The 22294-nt window shown below is 34.0% G+C and overlaps 2 protein-coding genes across 2 annotated transcripts; one reads left to right on the plus strand and one right to left on the minus strand.

The window, feature by feature from the left end:
- The first annotated feature begins 5976 nt into the window (after window positions 1-5976).
- LOC114303027 (putative invertase inhibitor) lies at window positions 5977-6567 on the plus strand. The gene has a single exon (XM_028248170.2). The coding sequence runs from the start codon at window positions 5977-5979 to the stop codon at window positions 6565-6567; it is 591 nt and encodes a 196-aa protein (XP_028103971.2).
- Window positions 6568-6836: 269 nt separating this feature from the next.
- Window positions 6837-9395, minus strand: LOC114303015 (putative pectinesterase/pectinesterase inhibitor 41). The gene is made up of 2 exons (XM_028248162.2): window positions 8323-9395; window positions 6837-7770 (listed from the first exon to the last, which is right to left on the minus strand). The coding sequence occupies exons 1-2, from the start codon at window positions 9317-9319 to the stop codon at window positions 7079-7081; spliced, it is 1689 nt and encodes a 562-aa protein (XP_028103963.1). The 5' UTR covers window positions 9320-9395; the 3' UTR covers window positions 6837-7078.
- Between the last annotated feature and the right edge of the window lie 12899 nt (window positions 9396-22294).

Below are 22294 nucleotides of genomic sequence, written 5' to 3' on the forward strand. Positions count from 1 at the left end.
TATACCACCGAATTTCGAGAGGAGGGAGGAACCGAAAGGAGATCATCGAATTCAACAAATATGTGATGAATTCATTCTTTTGTTTGAGGTTAAGCTTGTGGTGACCAAGTACCCCAGCCAATACTTCCGGAGGAAGTAGCTTCGTCCCACGAAGTGAGTTTTGGAGTAGATGAAGAACTTCCAAGATCCATTTGTGCAAATGCTTGATCCAGAGGTTCGTATGGGGCAAAAGCATTCATGACTTGTATAAATGGAGGTGGATAAGTGTGGCTAATAAGTGCATTAAAGTTTTTTTGAGGTTTGTAATCGTTTCCCAAAGCCTCCTCGTATATTCGATCAATGTAAGCGAGAGTATGATTGGTCATTGGAGATGTACCAGTCCATTCGTGTCACACAGAAAATGAAAGGGCTTTCCGTTTACACAGATAGTAGAAGTTTAAAGCATGAGTATTTAATGAAGTTCGTTGCTTCACTGTTCAAAGAACAGTTACGCTTCCAGAGTGAGCACAGTCCATGCACGTCTTGGGATGTGGGTAAAGTGCGCTAAGTCCATTAATATCACCAAGTATTAGGTATATTAGTGCGGGGGGTAATGTTGACTGTATATTTTGTAAAAGCCAATCCCAGCTCAACACGTGGTACGAAAAGTGCAATGTGGGGATTTAGGGTAAGTCTCTAATTAAAGACAGACACGTGGCAACTCATATTGGTAGTAGTGGATTTGCGTAGCATTGGAGCAGTTGGAAGGCGCGAGGTGACGTGTCTTAACGGTTACTTACAATTTAAATTCAAATCCAGGAAGGAAGCCTAACTGCAAGAATGACGTAGTGGGGTTAATATTGAGAGAACATGATCAGCAATCGTGGGAATATATTTCGACGGTTGAAGGTCCACTTCAACGGTTGCCATGGAAATGTATAAATAGAAGAGAAGGCCCCAAAATGAAAGGCCCAGACTCAGATCCATAAACTAATGTATTTACTTCATATTTCTTTCCAATTTTACATTCAATTCTTTACATTTCAGCATTTCAATTCCTGTACTGCACTTCATTTCTTAGGAGTAGTCTAAAGTAGTTGTTGCTGTAAACCCTTTCAAGGCTTTATCATTTCATTGTAAGTTCTTATTTACTCAATGAAATTCAGTTTCTGAATTGTTCTGTATTTGTTATTTCTTATAAATTGCTTCTAAAATAAGTCACTAGTGAAAGTCCTCTTCATTGAGGCTGAAAGAACTTCAACACAATCGTCTAGTAATTGGTTGGCAATTAAAATTCTGTAAGGACTGATTGATCCTTGCTGGCATGCTTCAAATTACATTATTAACCTTCGAAAGCCAAAAAAGCCAACAGTGACAAACAACGTACACACTTTTCAAATTACACTACTTTAAAGTGTTTTGTAGAGTTTTGCGATACCTTCTAACCAAATGTATGAACCTTCGAAGTGCTTTTGAGAGAGCTTCGAGCCACCTTCGAACTAAATATATGGAACTTTGAAGTGTTTTTGAGTTTGAATTACTTTCAAACCCAATATGTAGACCTTCAAAGTGCCTTTAAGGGAGTTTCGACCCACCTTCGAGCCAAATCTATGGACCTTCAAAATGCTTTGACATAGTTCCAATATTATGTTTGATTTTGAGATTATAGCATACTCAAAACTTCTCTTGTTTCGTGGTATACTTTAAAATTAGTAAATAGCCAACCCTCGAAACACTTCTCGAGGCTTGAAAGACGAGTAACCAACCTTCAAGACAATTATCGAAGTTTTAAAGGTGAGCAGCCAACCTTCAAAATAATTCCTGAAAGCTTCGAAGGCAAGTATCCAACCTTCGAGACAATTCTTAAATCTTCAAAAGTGAGTAGCCAACTTTCAAAACAATTCCCAAAGCTTCGAAGGTGAGTAACCAACCTTTGAAACAATTCTCGAAGCTTCGAATGAAAGTAGCTAACTTTCAAAACAATTCCCTAAGCTTCGAAGGCGTATAATCACATCCAACCATCGATTGTTTGAAACCCAAAACTATTGTTGATGCAACATATAGTCCTTTGAAGCTTTCGAAATCTCAACAAAAAGGACTTTCGAAGAACATGTTTTGATTCATATCAAAAATAATAATAATAATAATAATAATAATAATAATAATAATAATAATAATAATAATAATTGATAGAACTACTTTGAAGACATCCTAGAGCCATCTCCAATACATACAAAGACCAAACTTTTGGTCTTACCTTAAAGGAAATTAACCAATGTCTCCCAAAGTCAAAACAAATTTAAAAATGGATTCATAAATGAAATCCAAAATTAAACCACTCCACAAAGTTAATTAGGGTGTTATGTGGTTGTTCATAAAGCTTGAAAATTTCAAAAATTAAATTAAAATAAAATAAAGTTAAATTGCTATTACTTCGAATAAATTGGCCATTCTTAGTCAAGTTCAACATTTCAAATGGCTAACTTATTCTTTAGTGCATCAAACTCATCAAAATAATGCTTAAAGATGATTGTTTTATTAGCTATTTCATCAAAATTAAATTTTGATGTCAACCACAAATCCAAAAAGAATTTTGAACACCAAGAACAATAATACAAGATGGCCTTAAAAATTCAAATAACTTGACATTTTGAATAATTTCAAAAAAATCAGATTCATGAATATTAAATTGTTCATCATTCTTAGCCATGTTTGGCTTGAGAACATGTTCTTCGGCCAAATAACTTTCATCATTCATTGACAAATGGAGTTTGTTTTTTCTATTTTATCCATTAATGGATTATGAAAATCCTCCATGTGAGGTTCATCATTTCTTGGTCTAATGGGTAGTTCCATTTTAGCTATTAATGGTTTATGAAAATCTTCCATATGAGTTTCATCATTTTTGGGCTTAATGGGCTGCTCCATTTTAGCCATTAATGGCTTATGAAAAGCTTTTATTAGACATGTTATTTCCATGGTATGACTCTCCAAGAATAGGTTTTTCAACCCCACAAGCTTTATATGGAACATCATTTTAACCATGTTTGGTATAATAACATGCTTTTTAGCCATGTTATTTTCATAAATTGATTCTTTAAAAATGAGTTTTTTGACCTCCGGAGCCATTGATGAAATCAATTCGTTTCTTTTGTCATTTTCAACACTGAAAGAATTTTAAAAAAATTCATCAATTCCGGCCATTAAAGCCTCCATTAAAGACTTGGTAGTGAGAGTTGACAACTCATCATTCCATTGACGAACTTCTATATGAAGTTCATGAATTTTCCCAATTAAATCGTGTCTTTTTTTTTCCACCAAATAATTTTGAAATGGATGGAAGTTTGTTTTATCAAGAAAATGAATATTTTCTTGAAGATCCAAAATTTTTTGTTTACGCCAAAAGATTTCATCTAGGCTATTTGGAATGGATGAATCCAATTCATTTTTCATTTCTTACATTTAACGTTCCACTAGGCGTGCCAAAAATTGTTGGCTTATTTTTCCTACGAAAAAAAATATTATAAATGAGAGGGTGCTAACAATGATTGAAAAATCCTTACAGATTAAATTCAAGCCAATTATCAAGTGATTGTATTGACGGTTGTTTTGCCTCAATGAAGAGGACTTCAAAATTGCCAAGTATAGAGAAAAGAAAAATTAAAAGAAGAAGAAGGGAGATGGAGAAAGATGATTGAGTGAACAATCAAGGTGATTGAGTGAACAATCAAACTAACCATTAATTTACCTCTACTTCTATCCTTCGAAAAGAAAGTGTATAAAATAAAATGCGGAAAATTTACCTCTACTCCTATGCTTCGAAAATGAAGTGCATAAAATAAAGTGCAGGAAATATAAATGACAAGAAAAATAGAAATCAATTGCCTTTGATTTGAGTTCTGGACCCTTACAATGTAGTCATGAATGGCTATTTATAGGCAATTGTAAGAAAAAAAAACTACCTAACAACTACCACATTCTTTAATTTCTCACATTTCACATTCCATGATCTTTCACTTCATCTTTATGTCTTCATAACTTCTTTTAACCTCTAATTCATGCTTCATGATTCTCTACATTCTCCATCATCTTTTCACGTATGTTTAATGATATACAACTTCTCACAACCTCCAAATAAGTAGGAGAGTGCCACGTGTCCTGTAATTTATCAATAATAATACTAAATTATTTATTTATGGTGCCAACCGTACTAGTAGAAACCATTTGTATGTAATGTTTTCTCAAATTAATTATGTTCACGTCTATAAAAATTGACATTCATTTAATAGATCATAGATGCCTTTTGGTACTATTCTTGTTAAAATGTAAAAAATCACAAAAAAAGGGGAAAAAAAGTGAAATCCAAACTTATCTCGAGTCAAGGTCTTGGATACATCAAATAAAGTAGAGTTCGGATTCATTTACAAATTACTATGAAATATATGTTAAATGTATAATTTTATTGTATAAAGTCATACTGTAAATGTAATTTTCCAGGTAAGTCAACATTATTATTTGTGTATTGGTACTATAAACCATTTTTATGTAACACTTTCTCAAATTAATTACATTCACATTTATAAAAAACCTTACGTTCATTTAATACGCCAAAGAGGTCTTCTGGTACTATTTGTGTTAAAATGTAAGAAATCACCCCCCCAAAAAAATGATATCCAAACTTTTCCCTGTCTATTAGCCAGAAATAATCCTCCAAGAAATTACATTAATTTCAATTTTTTTTGGGATGTTGAAATTTATACAGTTTGATATCCAAATTTCATTTTATTTTTGGTTTGGTGGAATCAGAGGTGGGCCATGGGCCGCTCTGCTGTCAGTCTAGTGTGGCCTGCGAATTATAAGAAGAGAATGGGCTTCAGCCTAGTTCGGCCTTCCCACCAGTAATAGTGTGGTCTAAAGAAGCCCAGTCGTAACAAATCAACCCAAAATTTTAGGCCCGAGACAATAATATTCATCCATTGGCCCAACCCAAACGTCATATAAAAACAAAATCCTACAGATCTGACTTTCCTCTTTTCGTCCCCCACCCAAAAAACAGAAAATTCATATATATCCAAATTCCCAAATGCAATATGGCATTACAAAAATGAGTGAGACCTCAAAAATTGGAGCTCTAAAGGGGCATTAACTTGTATTTTTTCCCCCTTCTATTTTGTCTTTTACCTTCCTTTTTTTTTTTTTTTTTTTTTTTTTTTTTTTTAAACGGTGACAGCTCATTAGAGCTGCTTAGAGCTTTCTAACAAAGCCCTACGGCATTATTATCGGATTTTTTTTTTTTTATCATTATTTGGTAGTAAATTTTTTTACTATAAATTTAGTGAAACAAAGTGGAGAAAATATAAATGATATATAACATTGAGACGTGAATGGTTTTCATGTCACTTATGTGATATTGATGTGTGTTTTTTATTTGAAAACTGTTATAAATTAAAAAATAATGTCAGTTGTCAACAAATTTATTTTATTTGAAAACAATAAAAATCATATATATGTGTATGCATGTTCATGACCCATTATATTTTTATAAATACCGATATATTTATCATGTCACATATGAAATCATGTAAGAAAAGATAAAAATATTTCAATGATATATAATTTTTTTTTTTTAAATAAATAACGAAGAAAAGTAAAATGTATCATGTGAGTTCAAATCTAGTGCTTGTAAAAATAGTCAGATTGTTCACTGGCCAAGCGTATCTCACTAAACAATGTGTGGCCATTCATAATTCCACCTCTAACTGATCTCTTACAAAGCCAAAAATATATCATATCATGGTCAAAAACAAAATAACAAAACAAAAACGCGAAGACTAAAATAAACCATTCTATCTTTAAACATTGCTAACACGAGAATTACACGGCAAATTCAAGCACATAAACCCCTTCCCAGCTTTGTTTTACAGCACAGCCCCAAGAGCTCTCAATCAAAGGAAAGAGAAAACAAGAAAACAACCACCAACAACAACAATAATAAAAATGAATTCCATTTCAGGTTTCTTTTTTCTCTTACCTCTCACCATCTGCCTCTCCCTCGTCGCGGCCCAAAGGACCACCACCCTCGCAGTGGCCCAAACCAATGGCACCGCCACCGCCACCACCACCTCCCCTGCCAGCCTAATCACAAAAGCCTGCGGTGCATCCCAACGCAAGGACTTTTGCGTCGCTCTCCTCAACGCCGATCCCAACAGCCAAAAAGCAGACCTAAAAGGCCTCGCATTCGTTGCCCTCAAGGCTGCATCAAAAAATGCCACAGACATATCGGCCCAAATTAAGTTGTTGCTAAATGGGACCGATGTGGCACCCACTGTGGACGATGGGCTCACTAACTGCGACAAGGCCTACCATGACGTGGTCGACCAGATTGAGGATTCGATCAGTGCCTTGGTTTCGAATACCCATAAAGATGTGGAGAATTGGATGAAGGCTGCCATTGCTGATATCGATACGTGCGAAATGGGCGTCAAGGGACAGACAGAGCTCGCTGTGGAGCTGTCTCGCAAAAACCGTGTTCTTCGCCAATTATGCAACACTGCTTTGGGCATCGTCCATGTTGTGGCCCGTAATTGATCTCAAATTTATGTAATGTGTTAATATTAACCCCTTTTTATCGTACACAAGTTATATACGCAATAATACGGGTTTCTATAATCTTTTATGAATGTAACTGTTCACCTCAAAGCAGAATGCTCAGCTCAAATAAAAGCTATTAATAAAAAGACAGTCATTATGACTTATTTTGAAGGATGTCATTATCGTTTTTTTTTTTTTTTTTTTTTTTGGATGAATTTTATCTTTGAAAAACAAACGTAATAGAACCCAAATTAAGTACGAAAATCTGAGTACCAAATATTATTGTATATGGCATTTATTTTTTTCAATCTCAATAACAAATATTGACCTTATTTGAATTAATATAACAGTTGAATTCAAAAATTAAAATCACCAAAGCTGTGCATTTGTGCAAGCTTGGGTTTACATCCTTATTACTACAAGAATCAAAGAAGATAGACCTAATTAATGGCAAGTAGTTGCACAATTACAAGAATCAAATATCAAAAAGACCTAGCAAGGGTTCAGCTCATAATAAGCCACTAGTGAATGTCACTCCAGTCTGAGACAACCAAGCATCCCCCACCAGGAAATTTGAAACAGTGAAATTTATCGCATCTGTAGCGCTAATAATGTGGTATCCAGACCATGTCACTCTCCCACTAGTGTCCGATCCGGGTCCCGTGTTATTAAACTCCGCATAATATGTTGTATTCAGTGCAAAATCACCATCCCATTCGTGCCATCCCAAAGGATTTATCAAACTATCCATGAAAGATTGCATATAAACGGTCCTCGAGTACAGTTTCCATGGCCGTCCTAGATATGTTTGTACGGTACTATTGCTCGAAGCCAAATCATCGGCTGCTCTGATTGCACAATTTTGAATCGAAATGCCGGTGTTCTGATTCGGGTCTGTTCTGCCTTGGGCCGTGATGGCATTGAATTGGCCGGATAAGGGCTCCCTCGGATACATGTTGCAGTTTTGGAACACGGCCGCGGCATTACCAAATATGAAATCGACTGTGCCGTAAATGTCACATTCTCTGTAGAATTGCCTGAGGGAATGTGCATATAGTGTGTCTTGGTATGCTTCAAAGCTGCACTTGTAGAATGTAGACAGATCAGCACCGTTTCGGACTGCGACTGCTTGGTGTTTGATTGCACCGGCTGTGTTACGGAATGTCATGTTGACTGCCACAAATCCTTGTCCGACCACAGCTGAAATAGTGATGGTACAAATTGTGAGATTATGCCCAAAAAGCAAAGTTAAATAATAAGATTTTAAATTAATAAACTCGAGAATTTTTTAGTTAAAATTATAGAAAGAGAAAGGAAATATTTGGAATCGGATCTTCAAAAATATGAGAATCTTTGTTCCTATGTCCAAAACACCATTTATATCATATGATTTATCTCTTTGATTCTTATTCTGTAGTAGAGAAAGGTTGGGACATAGGAATAAAGAGTGGGATAGGAGATCTAATTTCGAAATTGAGTTTGATTCTCTCCAGTTTGGCATTCAATTGAAGAGGGTGCTGCTGGATTTGGTGGGCTAATACTAAAAGTCCATTTCAATGACCCAAAATCAAAATTATCACACATTAATAATCATATGACCATATCACAATTAAAGCAAATGCAAACGACATTATTTAATATTATGTTTAGTACAAAAAAAAAAAAAAAAGTAATTCAAATGATGATAATGTTAAAATCAATGAAAAGTGTTTTAAAAATTGTGAAAAGTATCTACGTTGCATTTGTACTCACCGAAGGTTGCAGAATTGAACGTGGTGGAGCCATCAACAAAACTACGATTGCCAGTGACAACTGTCTGATTAATACCATCGCCGATCATCATCAAGAATTTCTTGTTCTTTGCAATCGACACATACTCTTGGTACACACCGGCGGTGACATATATCACAAAATACCCATTATTAGCATGAGTATTGTTCGGAGCTGCAGCCACAGCATCATTAATAGTGGTGAAATTATGACTCCCATCCTGGCTCACGACCACCATGTCGCTCACCACAACCTGCCCATCAATACTTGCTTGAAGAAGCTTTTTTCTACTCACAGACTCATAAATGACCTGGTTCTTGCTAGACATTTTCAATGGCAACCGACCGTTCTGAAAAGCCAACAGCTTCCTACTGGGTTTCATTTTCCCCTTCTTCTTATTCGGAACCCACCCTTTGGTAAACAGAGCTAAAGAAACACTATACAATCTTGTGTCATTAGCTAGAGGTGTGTAAAGACCATTCTTCACACTCCAAGATTGAGAAGTAGCTTGAAGGCCATCCAAACAGGTCTGTGTGTTTGTTAGAATGGCACTGAGCATTGTCTGCACATCATCAGCATCCATAGTAGGAAGAGTTGTGGCGGTAGCATTGACGGTTTGGAAAGAAGTTGTGAGAAAATCCATGTTGAGAGAAGCTAGAAATCGACAATCTTGGAGAGCGTTAATAGCGGTGGGTGTTAAGGACGAGGAACGGCGAAGATAGTTGTCGATTAAAGAGAGAAATTTACTGGCAGAAGATAGAGATTTTCGGAGTGATAATCGACCGTAGTCGTAGACATTGGCAGAGTTGTTGTTTGGAAGTACGGTTTTGCAGAAGGAAGGGTATGGAGTGTAGTTGCAAATGGTTCCGGTGGAGGTTGGGCTGGAAGGAGAGACATTTGCAGCGGAAGATGGAGAAGATGAGAGAGAAAGAAGAATGAGAGAGATGGTGAAGGAAGAGAAGAGGAGATTTGAAACCATGGCTATTGAGAATGAGAGGGGTTGATCACTTGATATGAGATTGTTTGATTAATTAGTTGATATATGTGTAGTATATATAGTGGAGGTGAAACCAAGTTAGTTTGATTATTAAACGGAGAATGTTAGAGATGGTGGGATTGAGTACTGTGGAAAGTCAACATATGCGTGGCTTATCTCTATGCAAAGCGCGTCGATTTGGAACTTTGTTTCCATGGCAGGAGACGCAAGTTGTTCTTGTCTGTTGCAGGTCTTTGCGCAGGGATATGGGTGTTGGATGTAATGTCCAAGTTTACGTCTTAAGAAAATAAAAAAATAATTGCTAGACACTTGTAATTTAGGCCTCTTGTTTGGAAATATCATATTTTAGTAATTTCTTTACTTTTTATAAAAAGATGTACAGAAAAATAGAAAGAGTGATGTGATAATTTATAGTGACTTTTTAACTAAAATACTTAATTTCCAAACAAGATCATAATATCTCAAATTCATCTATAATAATTTGACAATGGAGTTGGATTTTATTTGATTAAATTTGTAACAAATGGAGTTGGATTTTATTTGATTAAATTTGTAACAAATCAAAATTGACACTTAAAATATCATATCATCATTGTGAGTCAAATTTAAAAACTTCAAACAGTCAAACATTTTCATATTAAAATTGTACGGGCTAGTTTATATATTAAGGAATAGGATTATTTTTACAAAAATGATTGTGTTTTAATTTTAAACTACCTACTGACACCACTATTGATTATAGGGATGTTTGGGAATTAATTTTTATTTATTTTTTTTTTTATTTTTTTATAAAATGACAAGTAAAAAAGTAAAAAGAATGATTTGATATTTTTTTTGATGGGAAAATAATTTGATAATTTATAATGACTTTTTTAGTAAAAATTAAGGTTCCAAACAAGGCCAAAAACATCTACTTCCTAGCTAAAAATGATAAAATTATGATTTAATTTTTGGAAAATGTCTCGTAGCTCAAATTTTGTGGCTCAAAAGTGGCTCAAATGGCCAAAACGACGTCGTTTTGGCCATTTTTATGTTGTTCTGTACTCAAAACGACGTCGTTTTGGCCATTTGAGCCACTTTTGAGCCACAAAATTTGAGCTACGTAGCATTGTCGTTAATTTTATGCATTCTGTCTTCCCTTTGCCTTCCTTCTTTATCTCTCCTGCACGTTAGTTCAGCTCTTACAATTAGAAACTCCACCACATGACAATAACTTTGGCAGCTAACTCACATCCAAACAGCTGCACTGGAGCGACCAAAAAACCACTACAATGTTGGGTGTACCTCTTTATTGGAGCGTGGGACCCAATTAATTTATTAAAAGAGTTTTAATTTGGCTTGGTTTAGATATAATATATTTTTATATATTATATTTGTGGAGACCTAATTCAATTAAGATACAATTAGGGTTTGATTTCAAAACCCAAGATTTAACAATATATATATTATTTTGTTTGAACACAAAAGAAAGGACGGCGGCTGCTATATGCCATACTATTGCACTACTTCGGTAACAGTGCCAAAGCTTGGCAGATTGGTTCAATTTCAGTTATTGAAGCTTGGTTTGGGGCATCTTCGGTTAGTGCTGGGTTTATTGTTTTGGGTCTTCTACAAGTCTGGTTCTGAAGATTTTGGTTCTTCTATTTGGTGAGGTCTTTCCTCTTTATTTATTTGTGATTATTTAGAATTCACCTAAGGGTATTTTGTGAGACCATTAGTGTCTCGTTTGTAATCGTTTGAAACTTATTTGGTTGATAGTGGAATCGGATTTCGATCCCGTGGACGTACCTCACATTGAGGGAACCACGTAAAAATTCTTGTGTTACTTTTGATTTAATTTTTCCGCATTAGTTTTTATTCCCATTGATTGATTTACTTGTGGGGAATCACGGATTTTCCCTAACAACTAGTATCAGAGCTTACGGTTTATTTGGATTTATTTCTTTGTGTAAATCAATGGAGGGGAATGTGGGTCGTATGTCTAGCTTCAATGGAAGCAATTGGGTAACTTGGAAAACTAAAATGGAGGACCTATTATTTTGTAAAGATTTGTATGGACCCATTGAGGGTGATAGTGGCAAACCCGAGGGTATGAAAGATGATGAATGGAATAAGCTTAATCGAAAAGTCGTTGGTGTTATCCGTCAATGGATTGATGACAGTGTGTTTCATCATGTTGCTACTGAAACTTCAGCACATGATTTATGGAAAAAATTAGAGGGCCTTTATGATAGGAAATCAGCCACAAATAAAGCTTTTCTGTTTCGTAAGTTGGTTAATTTAAAATATAAAGAGGGCAGCCCTATTCCGGAACATCTGAATGAAATAAAGAGTATTGTTAACCAACTTGCTTCTATGAAAATTATTTTTGATAATGAGTTGCAGGCTTTGATGCTACTTAGTTCTTTGCCCGAAAGTTGGGAGACTTTGGTTGTGACCGTCAGTAATTCAGCGCCCGATGGAGTTGTCACAATGGGCCAAGTCACTAGTAGCCTGTTGAATGAAGAAACTAGAAGAAAATCAGCAGGTTCCTCTCATTCGGAAGCATTCGTTGTGAGAGGCCGAAGCAAAACAAGGGGGAGGAGTAAGACTCCTCATGGTCGTGATCAAAGCCGTGACAAATCAAAAGATGGTTCTGTTTCAAAGAAAGACATTGAGTGCTATTATTGCCATGAGAAAGGACACATGAAGCGAGAATGCCGAAAACTCAAGAACAAAGAGAAAAGGCGTGATAAAAGTGTGGATAAGAAGCAAGAAGACACAACAGCAGTTACTACCAATGGTGATCTCATGGTCGTTTGTGAAGATGATTGTATCAATTTCGTGGGCCAAGAGAGCAATTGGGTGATTGATTCTGGTGCCTCTTTTCATGTGACTTCTCGAGTTGATTTCTTCACTACCTACACCGAAAGAGATTATGGTTTTGTTCGAATGGGTAATGAAGGTTTGTCCAAGATTATTGGCATGGGTGATGTTTGCTTGGAAACAAATCTGGGCTGCAAGTTGTTGCTTAAAGATGTGAGGTATGTTCTCGACATTCGCCTCAATTTGATCTCTACCGGGAAGCTAGATGATGAAGGCTACAACAACAAATTTGGTGATGGAATATGGAAGCTCACAAAGGGTTCCTTGGTGGTGGCTAAGTGTAAGAAGACTCATACACTTTATTCGATGCAAGGAAAAATTTGTAAAGGTGTTGTCAATGCACTTGAAGAAGATACTTCTACTGAATTATGGCACAAGCGGCTTGGCCATATGAGTGAAAAGGGGCTGCAAGTATTGTTCAAGAAAGAGCTTCTACCCGGTTTGAAAGGTACACATCTTAAAACTTGTGTTCATTGTTTGGCCGGTAAACAACATAGAGTTTCTTTTCATAAAAATGTTGCTTCTAGAAAAGAAAATGTTTTGGAGTTGATTCATTCGGATGTTTGTGGTCCTTTAAAAGTTAGAACACATAGTGGTGCACTTTATTTTGTTACTTTCATTGATGATTATTCAAGGAAAGTTTGGGCTTTTCTACTAAAAACTAAAGATCAAGTTTTAGAAGTATTTAAGCATTTTCAGGCCATGGTTGAAAGAGAAATAGGGCAAAAATTGAAGTGCATCCGATCAGACAATGGTGGTGAATACATTGGGCCATTTGATGAGTATTGTCGCAGCCAAGGTATTCGGCACCAAAAGACAGTTAAGAAAACTCCTCAACAAAATGGAGTTGCCGAGAGGATGAACCGCACCATTGTGGAAAGAACAAGGTGTTTGCTTTCACAAGCTAAATTGCCAAGATCCTTTTGGGGTGAGGCATTGAAGACAGCGGTTGACGTGATCAATTTGTCTCCTTCCTATCCATTGAATGGTGATGTTCCAGAAAGAGTTTGGACCGATAAAGATGTGTCTTATGAGCACTTGAGAGTGTTTGGTTGCCGAGCTTTTGTTCACATTCCAAAAGATGAGAGGTCCAAGCTTGATAGCAAGTCAAGACAATGTATTTTTCTTGGCTATGGGCGTGATGAATTTGGGTATAGATTGTGGGATCCGGTCGACAAGAAAGTCATTCGAAGCCGTGATGTTGTGTTTCTTGAAGACCAAACAATTGAAGACTTTGGCAAAGGTGATCAACCGGAGCCAAAAACTAGTGATCTCATTGACATGGATTCATCTCCTTCATCTTCAGTTAATGATGAAAACGGGGGAGATGTGCAGCCACCTATTGAAGATGTAGAGGATAATGCTAATTCTAATGAAGTTGAGCCAGAAATTGAGGAAGAGCATCCAACTCAAGAACCACCACCACAACTTGAGTTAAGAAAATCTACAAGGGACCGACAACCTTCAAGAAAGTATCCTCCCAATGAATTTGTGTTGATTTCTGATCAAGGGGAGCCGGAGAGCTATCAAGAAGCAATTGAGCATGCAAAGAAAGGTGATTGGAAAAAGGCCATGGAAGAGGAGATGAATTCCTTGCTTGAAAACCAGACTTATGATTTAGTGAAATTGCCTAAAGGGAGGAAAATTCTTAAAAATAAGTGGGTCTTCAAATTGAAGAATGATGGCAAAAATCTGAGGTACAAGGCACGTCTTGTTGTGAAAGGCTTTGGGCAAAAGAAAGGTATTAATTTTGATGAAATTTTCTCACCGGTTGTAAAGATGTCTTCTATTCGGGTTGTACTTGGCATGGCTGCAAGTATGAACCTTGAAGTTGAGCAACTTGATGTGAAGACCGCATTTCTGCATTGTGACCTTGAAGAAGAAATTTACATGGAGCAACCGGAAGGCTTTGTGGAAAAAGGGAAAGAGAAATTTGTTTGCAAATTGAAGAAAAGTTTGTATGGTCTCAAGCAAGCCCCGCGGCAATGGTACAAAAAATTTGACTCTTTCATGATGAATAATGGTTTTACTAAAACCACTTCGGACCATTGTGTGTTTGTGAAAAATTTTCCAGATGGTAAATTTATTATTCTTTTGCTTTATGTTGATGACATGTTAATTGTGGGTCAAGATTCTACCATGATAAACAGGTTGAAATTGGAGTTGAGCAAGTCTTTTGCTATGAAAGATTTGGGATCGGCAAAGCAAATTCTTGGTATGAAAATTGTTCGTGATCGCAAAAAATGGCTGATTTGGTTGTCTCAAGAAAGCTACATCGAGAAAGTTCTTGAGAGGTTTAATATGGATAAAGCAAAGCCGGTTGGTTGTCCACTTGCGGGTCACTTCAAACTTAGTTCGAATCAATGTCCTACAAGTGAGAAAGACAAAGAAGAGATGTTGAAAGTTCCTTATGCTTCAGCAGTTGGTTCTTTGATGTATGCCATGGTTTGTACAAGGCCGGATATTGCTCACGCCGTTGGTGTGGTGAGTCGTTTTCTCTCTAATCCGGGTAAAGAACATTGGGCAGCGGTAAAATGGATTCTAAGGTATCTTCGAGGGACTTCGAAGGTGTGTTTGTGTTTTGAGGATGGTAAGCCGATGCTTGATGGGTTCACAGATTCTGACATGGCTGGTGATGTTGATTCTAGGAAATCTACTTCGGGGTATTTGATGACTTTTGCAGGGGGAGCTGTGGCATGGAAATCTAAATTACAAAAATGTGTTGCTCTCTCAACTACCGAAGCTGAATTTATTGCTATAACAGAAGCTTGCAAAGAAGAGTTATGGTTGAAGAAATTGTTGCAAGAGTTGGGTTTGAAGCAAGAAAAGTATGTGCTTTATTGTGATAGTCAAAGTGCTATTCACTTGAGTAAAAATTCTACCTTTCATTCGAGATCGAAACACATTGATGTGAGATACCATTGGATTCGTGATGTGTTAGATTCGAAATTGTTACAACTCGAAAAGGTTCACACAGATGATAATATTTCAGATATGTTGACAAAGGCTTTGTCGAGGGACAAACATTTAAAGTGTCGAACTTTGGCGGGTATGGTTGATGTCTCCACCTAAGTCGGTAGGGGGAGAATTGTTGGGTATACCTCCTTATTGGAGCGTGGGACCCAATTGATTTATTAAAAGAGTTTCAATTTGGCTTGGTTTAGATATAATATATTTTTATATATTATATTTGTGGAGACCTAATTCAATTAAGATACAATTAGGATTTGATTCCAAAACCCAAGATTTAACAATATATATATTATTTTGTTTGAACACAAAAGAAAGGACGCCGGCTGCTATATGCCATACTATTGCACTACTTCGGTAACAGTGCCGAAGCTTGGCAGATTGGTTCAATTTCAGTTATTGAAGCTTGGTTTGGGGCATCTTCGGTTAGTGCTGGGTTTATTGTTTTGGGTCTTCTACAAGTCTGGTTCTGAAGATTTTGGTTCTTCTATTTGGTGAGGTCTTTCCTCTTTGTTTATTTGTGATTATTTAAAATTCACCTAAGGGTATTTTGTGAGACCATTAGTGTTTCGTTTGTAATCGTTTGAAACTTATTTGGTTGATAGTGGAATCGGATTTCGATCCCGTGGACGTACCTCACATTGAGGGAACCACGTAAAAATTCTTGTGTTACTTTTGATTTAATTTTTCCGCATTAGTTTTTATTCCCATTGATTGATTTACTTGTGGGGAATCACGGATTTTCCCTAACAAAGATATAAGAATTTTAAAAATCAAATATTTTGGTCTTTAAAATGAAAATTTTATTACAAAAGACATTTAGAAATCAATTCCCATCGTCACGAGAATAGTCGTTAAAAAGTCGTCCCGAAAAGTCAAAAATAAGACTTTAGCAACAAAATTTTGAAAATGTCACTAATAAATAGACTTTTAGGGACAAAATAATCTAGTCTCAAAATGATTTATGTTTTGAGACAGAACCTTTGGTTCCAAAAAAATAATAATTCATCACTAATATCTAATTTTTGTTGCTAAAAATATAATTACGACACTTTTCACAACAAAATTATTTAGTTCCTAAAAAATAATTTTATCCCTAAATTTTAATTTCTAAAACCTTAATTTTTTTTTTGTAAGGAACACACGTAAACACAGTCATTGAAGATGCTTTGAAGGTTCAAATTAAATAGTCTATCTGCATAAAAGGGTGAGTGCTTGACTTCCCAGAAAGATTGTCCAGTGGTGGGTATATCATAATGAAAAATTATTAGGTATTCTTAGAATAATATTTGATACTATTTATTAATTAACGATTCTTATGTTATTTTTTAAAAATATTTATATAAAAGTAATAGATCATAAATTAATAACTACCTAATTGGATCACCGGATAAATTTATTTCAAGAGACTAAATAATTTTTCATATGCTAAATGGTTTTAGTTGCATATCAAGTTCCCTTTATCTTAGTGAGACACCGTTACTTCAAAGGGAAAAAGCCAAGAAAATTACACTTGATTGCGTTTGCAAGCATTGGAACTCATTTCTTTTTCTTTTTTTTCTTCTTTTTTTAATTAAACAAACAAAAACTTGTGGTAAAGCATGTTGTCATGTGTTCCTTCTACTTGGTAATTGACCTCAAGTTTGATCTAGCTTCTCTCTTTCGTCATGATATACTAAAGTTACCATTTAATTATCTTGTATTAGAGCTGGCTATACTTTTGGCAAATATATACGTATTTTATGTACATAATCTTAGATTTAAGACTTTTCAATATATATATATATATATATATATAATTAGATATTTAGACTGGACTAAGTATTAATCACTTTCTAATATCGCTAAGCTTTCAATAATTAGGAGCTAAATGCGATACCTATCCATTGAGGTGACTAAGGGGCATTTTGGCAAGCACTAAAAAAGTTAGTTTTTTGATTTTTTAATTTTTTTGAATTACATCATCTCGTTATTTTTTTATATCAAAATGTCAAAAAACTACCAAAAAAAGTAAAAAAAAAAATTCAATTTTTTTATCAACTTTCCATAACATCACTTAACCTTTGAGTCAGTTAACCGATTATCAAAAACTTACCATGAAAATATTCCAAAATTTTTATTATCGAAAGTTAATTTTTAAACGCTAGTAAAATAAAACCTCATTATAATATTTAACTTGAAGTTCCAAAAAACATCTTGGCCGCTGGTGCCAATTCACCAACAATTAGGTTGTAAAAACATGAAAACTTGAAAGTCCAAATATATATATATATATATATATATTCGCATTAAAAAATGCAGAGTTGAAGCTGATGGCATCCAGCCTAATTCTGGAGTAATATAAAATTCTAAAAAAGGGAGGAGTTAGATCGTACCAGCTTTCAAATCAATGCTGACTGTCTTATGTTTGGAATTGAACGGAGTAGTCAACACGGTAGGATACCATAGACCCGCATTTCAAGCAAGTTTGCTATTTTGCCATTATCATCAATCAGTCAATGTAAGCTTAGCTCTTAGATTATAAGAGCTAAAACATAAAGAATGAAACTAAAAAATAGTTTAGGTGAAAATTTATAATTTATCTTCTCCAACTTACCGACAATATACTAATAATTCTATCACTCAATTAGATTATATGAACAAATTAGACGATGACATTAGTCTATACAAACAATAGGTATTCCTAAAAAAAAACAAAATCATTGTATAGCATTACACAAAATTGAAATTCTTTTGATCTGGAAAATTCTATTCTTATAACATTTTATATGAAATGTTGTAATTAAAAGATAATTTTATAATTTGTATAAAAAATTTATATAATTATATAGCATTTATGATTTGATTTTATCCGGAAACAAGCGGTGCAAAGAGTATGAACTATGAAGCTTCTCATCAAATTTTATTTATTTATTTATTTAATCAAGTTTTTGACTTTGTCCATAAACAAGGGAATTGTAACAAAAACCAACCACTTCATACATTATCAGCACTAAAATCAAGACAGAATATATAACGCAATCCTAATTAATTTATTAGAATATAAAGTGGAAAATAGTGCAATTATTCTGAAATAATTGAAATTGCGGGGGTCCCAAAGTCAAATTTGCAACCAAATTCCAGTGACTGGATCTTGGAGATCTGAATTATTCAAACACGGCGGAGAAACGTTAGACGGCCGAGTGGTATTTTGAAAAATTAGTAAAAAATTAGTTTTTTGATTTTTTTTTAGTTTATTTATTTATTTTTGAGTAAAAAATATAAAAGGTGATGTGATCAAAATGAATAAAAAGTTAAAAATTGACTTTTTGACTGAGTTGCCAAAACACCTTAGAGTAGCTTTTGATTCTCTCTCATAGGAGAAGTTATTTGGTGGTTTTAGGTCATGTTTACTTGTGGTGTCTCAAGTGAATTGTGATTAATAAAAAAATAAATTTCATAATTTTATGTTAAATAATTAAGAAAAAAAAAGAAAGTAAATAAAAATAAAATCATGTGATGCTCCTGGATCACCATATAATTTTTCCTCTCATAGCGCCTTTAATAGACTGCCAAAATCTTTGTTTGAATAGTTGAATGGTTTGGTGGCCTCATCCCCTGTGTTGACATGTGCAACACAAAACCACCGACTCTTCTTCATTTCAATCATCGTAAGCTGAATATTGAATAGAGTGGTGATTCACCCCACTAATTTTTGGATCACTAATAGCTCTAATTAATTTAAAAAAAAAAAAAACAAACTCAAGCCAAAATATCACATCACATCACTTTGGTGGGAGCCACTGTGCCACATCATTAGTGATGCTCTAGAACTTCTAATTTAATACTCTAAAACATTATTCTATTACCCTGTTTGTTTGCACTCAAAAGTCTCTGAATTGAATATTATAGTGAATGCAAATATATTGAAACCACTTCCATGCCAAACCTCAACCTAGGGTAGTATTGATAAAGTTAAAAATTCAAAATTAAGAATTTAAATTGAATGTTGAATTTTTTAAATTAAAAAATTATTTGATAAAAATTTAAGTGTTGAATTAAAAATAAATTATTTGATATGTGTAAAATAAAATTTATTATTTATCATTTTTAAATTGTATATTTTAATTTTTATATTGTGATAATGGTGGGGTGGTTGTGGAGTGGCATAGTGGTGGTGATGATGGTGGTGGTATTGGTGGCGGTGGCATCATGGTGGTGCTGGTGGCGATGATAATAGTAGTAAAATAATAGTGATGTTCATAGCAATAATGGCAATGGTAATGGAGGTGATGGTAGTAGTGGTGGTGGTGGTGATAGTGGTAGAGGTGACATAGTGGTGGTAGTAGTGATAGCGGTAGTGATGATGGTGATAGTGATAATAGTAGTGGTGACATGATGGTGGTGGTTGTGGTGGTGATAGTGGTGGTGATAGCGATAGCGGTGACATGGTGGAATTGAAAAGATGGACTAATTTCAAGCGATGTGGGACACATTCCAAAACACCTTCCTAGACCACAACATATAGTAGCTGAACAAATGACACACCAATTACAGGCCCAACCAAGCTCTGATACTAAATTGAAAAGCTTAGTCCACACTTCTCCAAAATCCAAGTATTAATGAGAAGAAAACTGAATAACCAGTACAAATGAAGCAATTCCAGGCGATTGGCGGTGGCATGATGGTTGTGGTGGTGTTGGTGGTAGTAGTGGTAGTGGTAGTGGTGGTGGTAGTGAGTTTATAATAGTGTATATCGATATTTATGTTTAATATTTATAAATTTAGTCAAAATTAAATAAGTTTTGTATGATTTAAAATTTTCTTAAGTTTTAGCCCACACTTCAAGAACTACTTAAATTTTTAAGTAATATTAATTATGATCATCAAACAGACTTAATTGATTGTCACTTAATCAATTCAATTTTGAGTGGTGAATCATATTATTAAACACCCCTAAATCATAGGGTTATATATACCGATGCAATATTGATTAGTTATTATTCATTCACCATGTGATTACTAAATAATAATCACAACTTTATGTATCGCAATTGGTATATTAATCTTTGCATCGTTAATGCTTTGCGTTCTTATATTGAATCACTATTATGTGTCATTCAGTAGAAGTCTGAATCAACATATACGTTATGGTTAGGGACAAAATATGGAAACAAATAGTAGCTAATCCAATTATGAATTGCGCCATGAATCGCGCCATGAAAAAGAAATAAACTCAATAAATGATGAAAATAAATCACCATCACCATTACTGCTATCACTATTAACACGATTTATGTCATGTCAAGCAATGTATGGAGTAAATGAAGATGTATAGATGGAATGACTCATCATTAAATTCATTGAATAGTTTTTTTTTTTTTTTTTCAAAACACAGAAAATATTATATTAATAAAATAACAACAGTACACAAATAAAATCTCAAAGAATCATCTCAATCAAATAACAAAATAAAAAACAAACAACAAAAAACAAATTTGTCATAAAAAAAAAACAGTTATGTTTCAAGAAAAATTATCAATTTGCTCAAAGATATAATTTGGAAAGTAAAAACTGCTTGAAAATCTATCGTCAACATCGTCCCTGTTTGATATGACTAATACTAGGACATAAAACTCCATTATAGAAAATGGCATATAGGCCCCGTGTATTTTGGGGTGTAATGGATGGAATGAGATTAGGATGGAAGTAGAGCTATTTAGTGTTGTGTTTGCTTGTAGAGTTGAAGAATGGATTAAAATGGAGGAGGAGATTAAGATGGAGGTTGGAAGGCGGATTGGAATGGAAGAGGTAGAGGTGGTATTAGAAAAATAGTGAGGGGATTAAATTTTTTTTTTTTTTAACATATTGGGAATTTTTTTTAACATTAATGTTTAATTTTTTATATTTTATATTTTTTATTATTTATATAAAAATAATTTAACAATTCCTACACTAACAACTATCATAAAAAATAAATATAATTTTACTTAATCCCCTCACTAACAAGTCCCTCACTATTAATTCCCTTCATTCTAACTCCAAAAACAAATGGGACCATAAGGTATTGGTATCACCTATAAATTGCATTGTTTATAAATGTTAAATGTGGATGATAACAACAGTATTTATCAATAAATCTCATTTTAAAAATAAGTTCTTTAATTAGTTTTAAATTTTTTTTTATTGATTTGTTAAATTTTATTAGTGAAGAATTTTTTTCATGTGATCTTATTTTTTATTTTAGTAGTGTTTTGGTAGAAAACTATACTATTTTATTAATGTGACAGGTACAATGCAATATTCTACTGTGACAGGTATTAATGTAACACTCTAACGATATGACACTCTAAAAAAATTAAAAACTCCTTAGTATACTTTCAAATGTAACAACATGACGAGTATGATACGACACTCCAAAACTTTTATTCAAAAAAAATTAAAAGCTCCTTAGTGTACTTTTTCTAAATGTGACAATGTGGCGGGTCTAATGTGACACTAAAAAAAGAGTAAAAATTTCTTAGTGTACTTTTCCAAACGAAACAACGTGACGGATATGATGTGGCACTCTAAAAAAAATTAAAAATTTCTTAGTATACTTTCTCCAAATATAACGTGTGACACTCTAACGTAACGAGTATGATGTGACTCTCTAAAAAAATTAAAAAAAATTTAGTATACTTTTCTCAAATGTGACACTCCAACGTGACAGGTATGATGTGACACTAAAAAATTCCTTAGTGTACTTCATCCAAATAAGACACTCTAATGTAATGGATAAATGAATCATTACACATCTAAAAGAACTAAATAAATCAATATATATATATATATATATATATATGAAACTATATAAATAATAAGTCTAAAATATAAGACTTAGGAGTCATTTGACAATGACTTTTTTAGTTGGCTTTTTAGTTTTTTTGATTTTTTTAGCCTAGAATTTTTTTAGTCGTTTGGTATTCTTGTTTGGCTTTTTTGACTTTTTTACTTTGAAATGACAAAATTACCCTTCGTATAGAATAATGTTTTTTTTGATTTTTTGTTTATATATGGGATAATTTGGTACTTTCATAACTTTTTTGTCTTTTTGTAATTTGGTAATTTGTTTTTTTTTTTTTATCTTTTGTGATTATATAG

The sequence above is a fragment of the Camellia sinensis genome, chromosome 14, assembly GCF_055761805.1.
Source record: "Camellia sinensis isolate YWXY chromosome 14, ASM5576180v1, whole genome shotgun sequence".
In the NCBI taxonomy this organism is placed as follows: domain Eukaryota; kingdom Viridiplantae; phylum Streptophyta; class Magnoliopsida; order Ericales; family Theaceae; genus Camellia; species Camellia sinensis.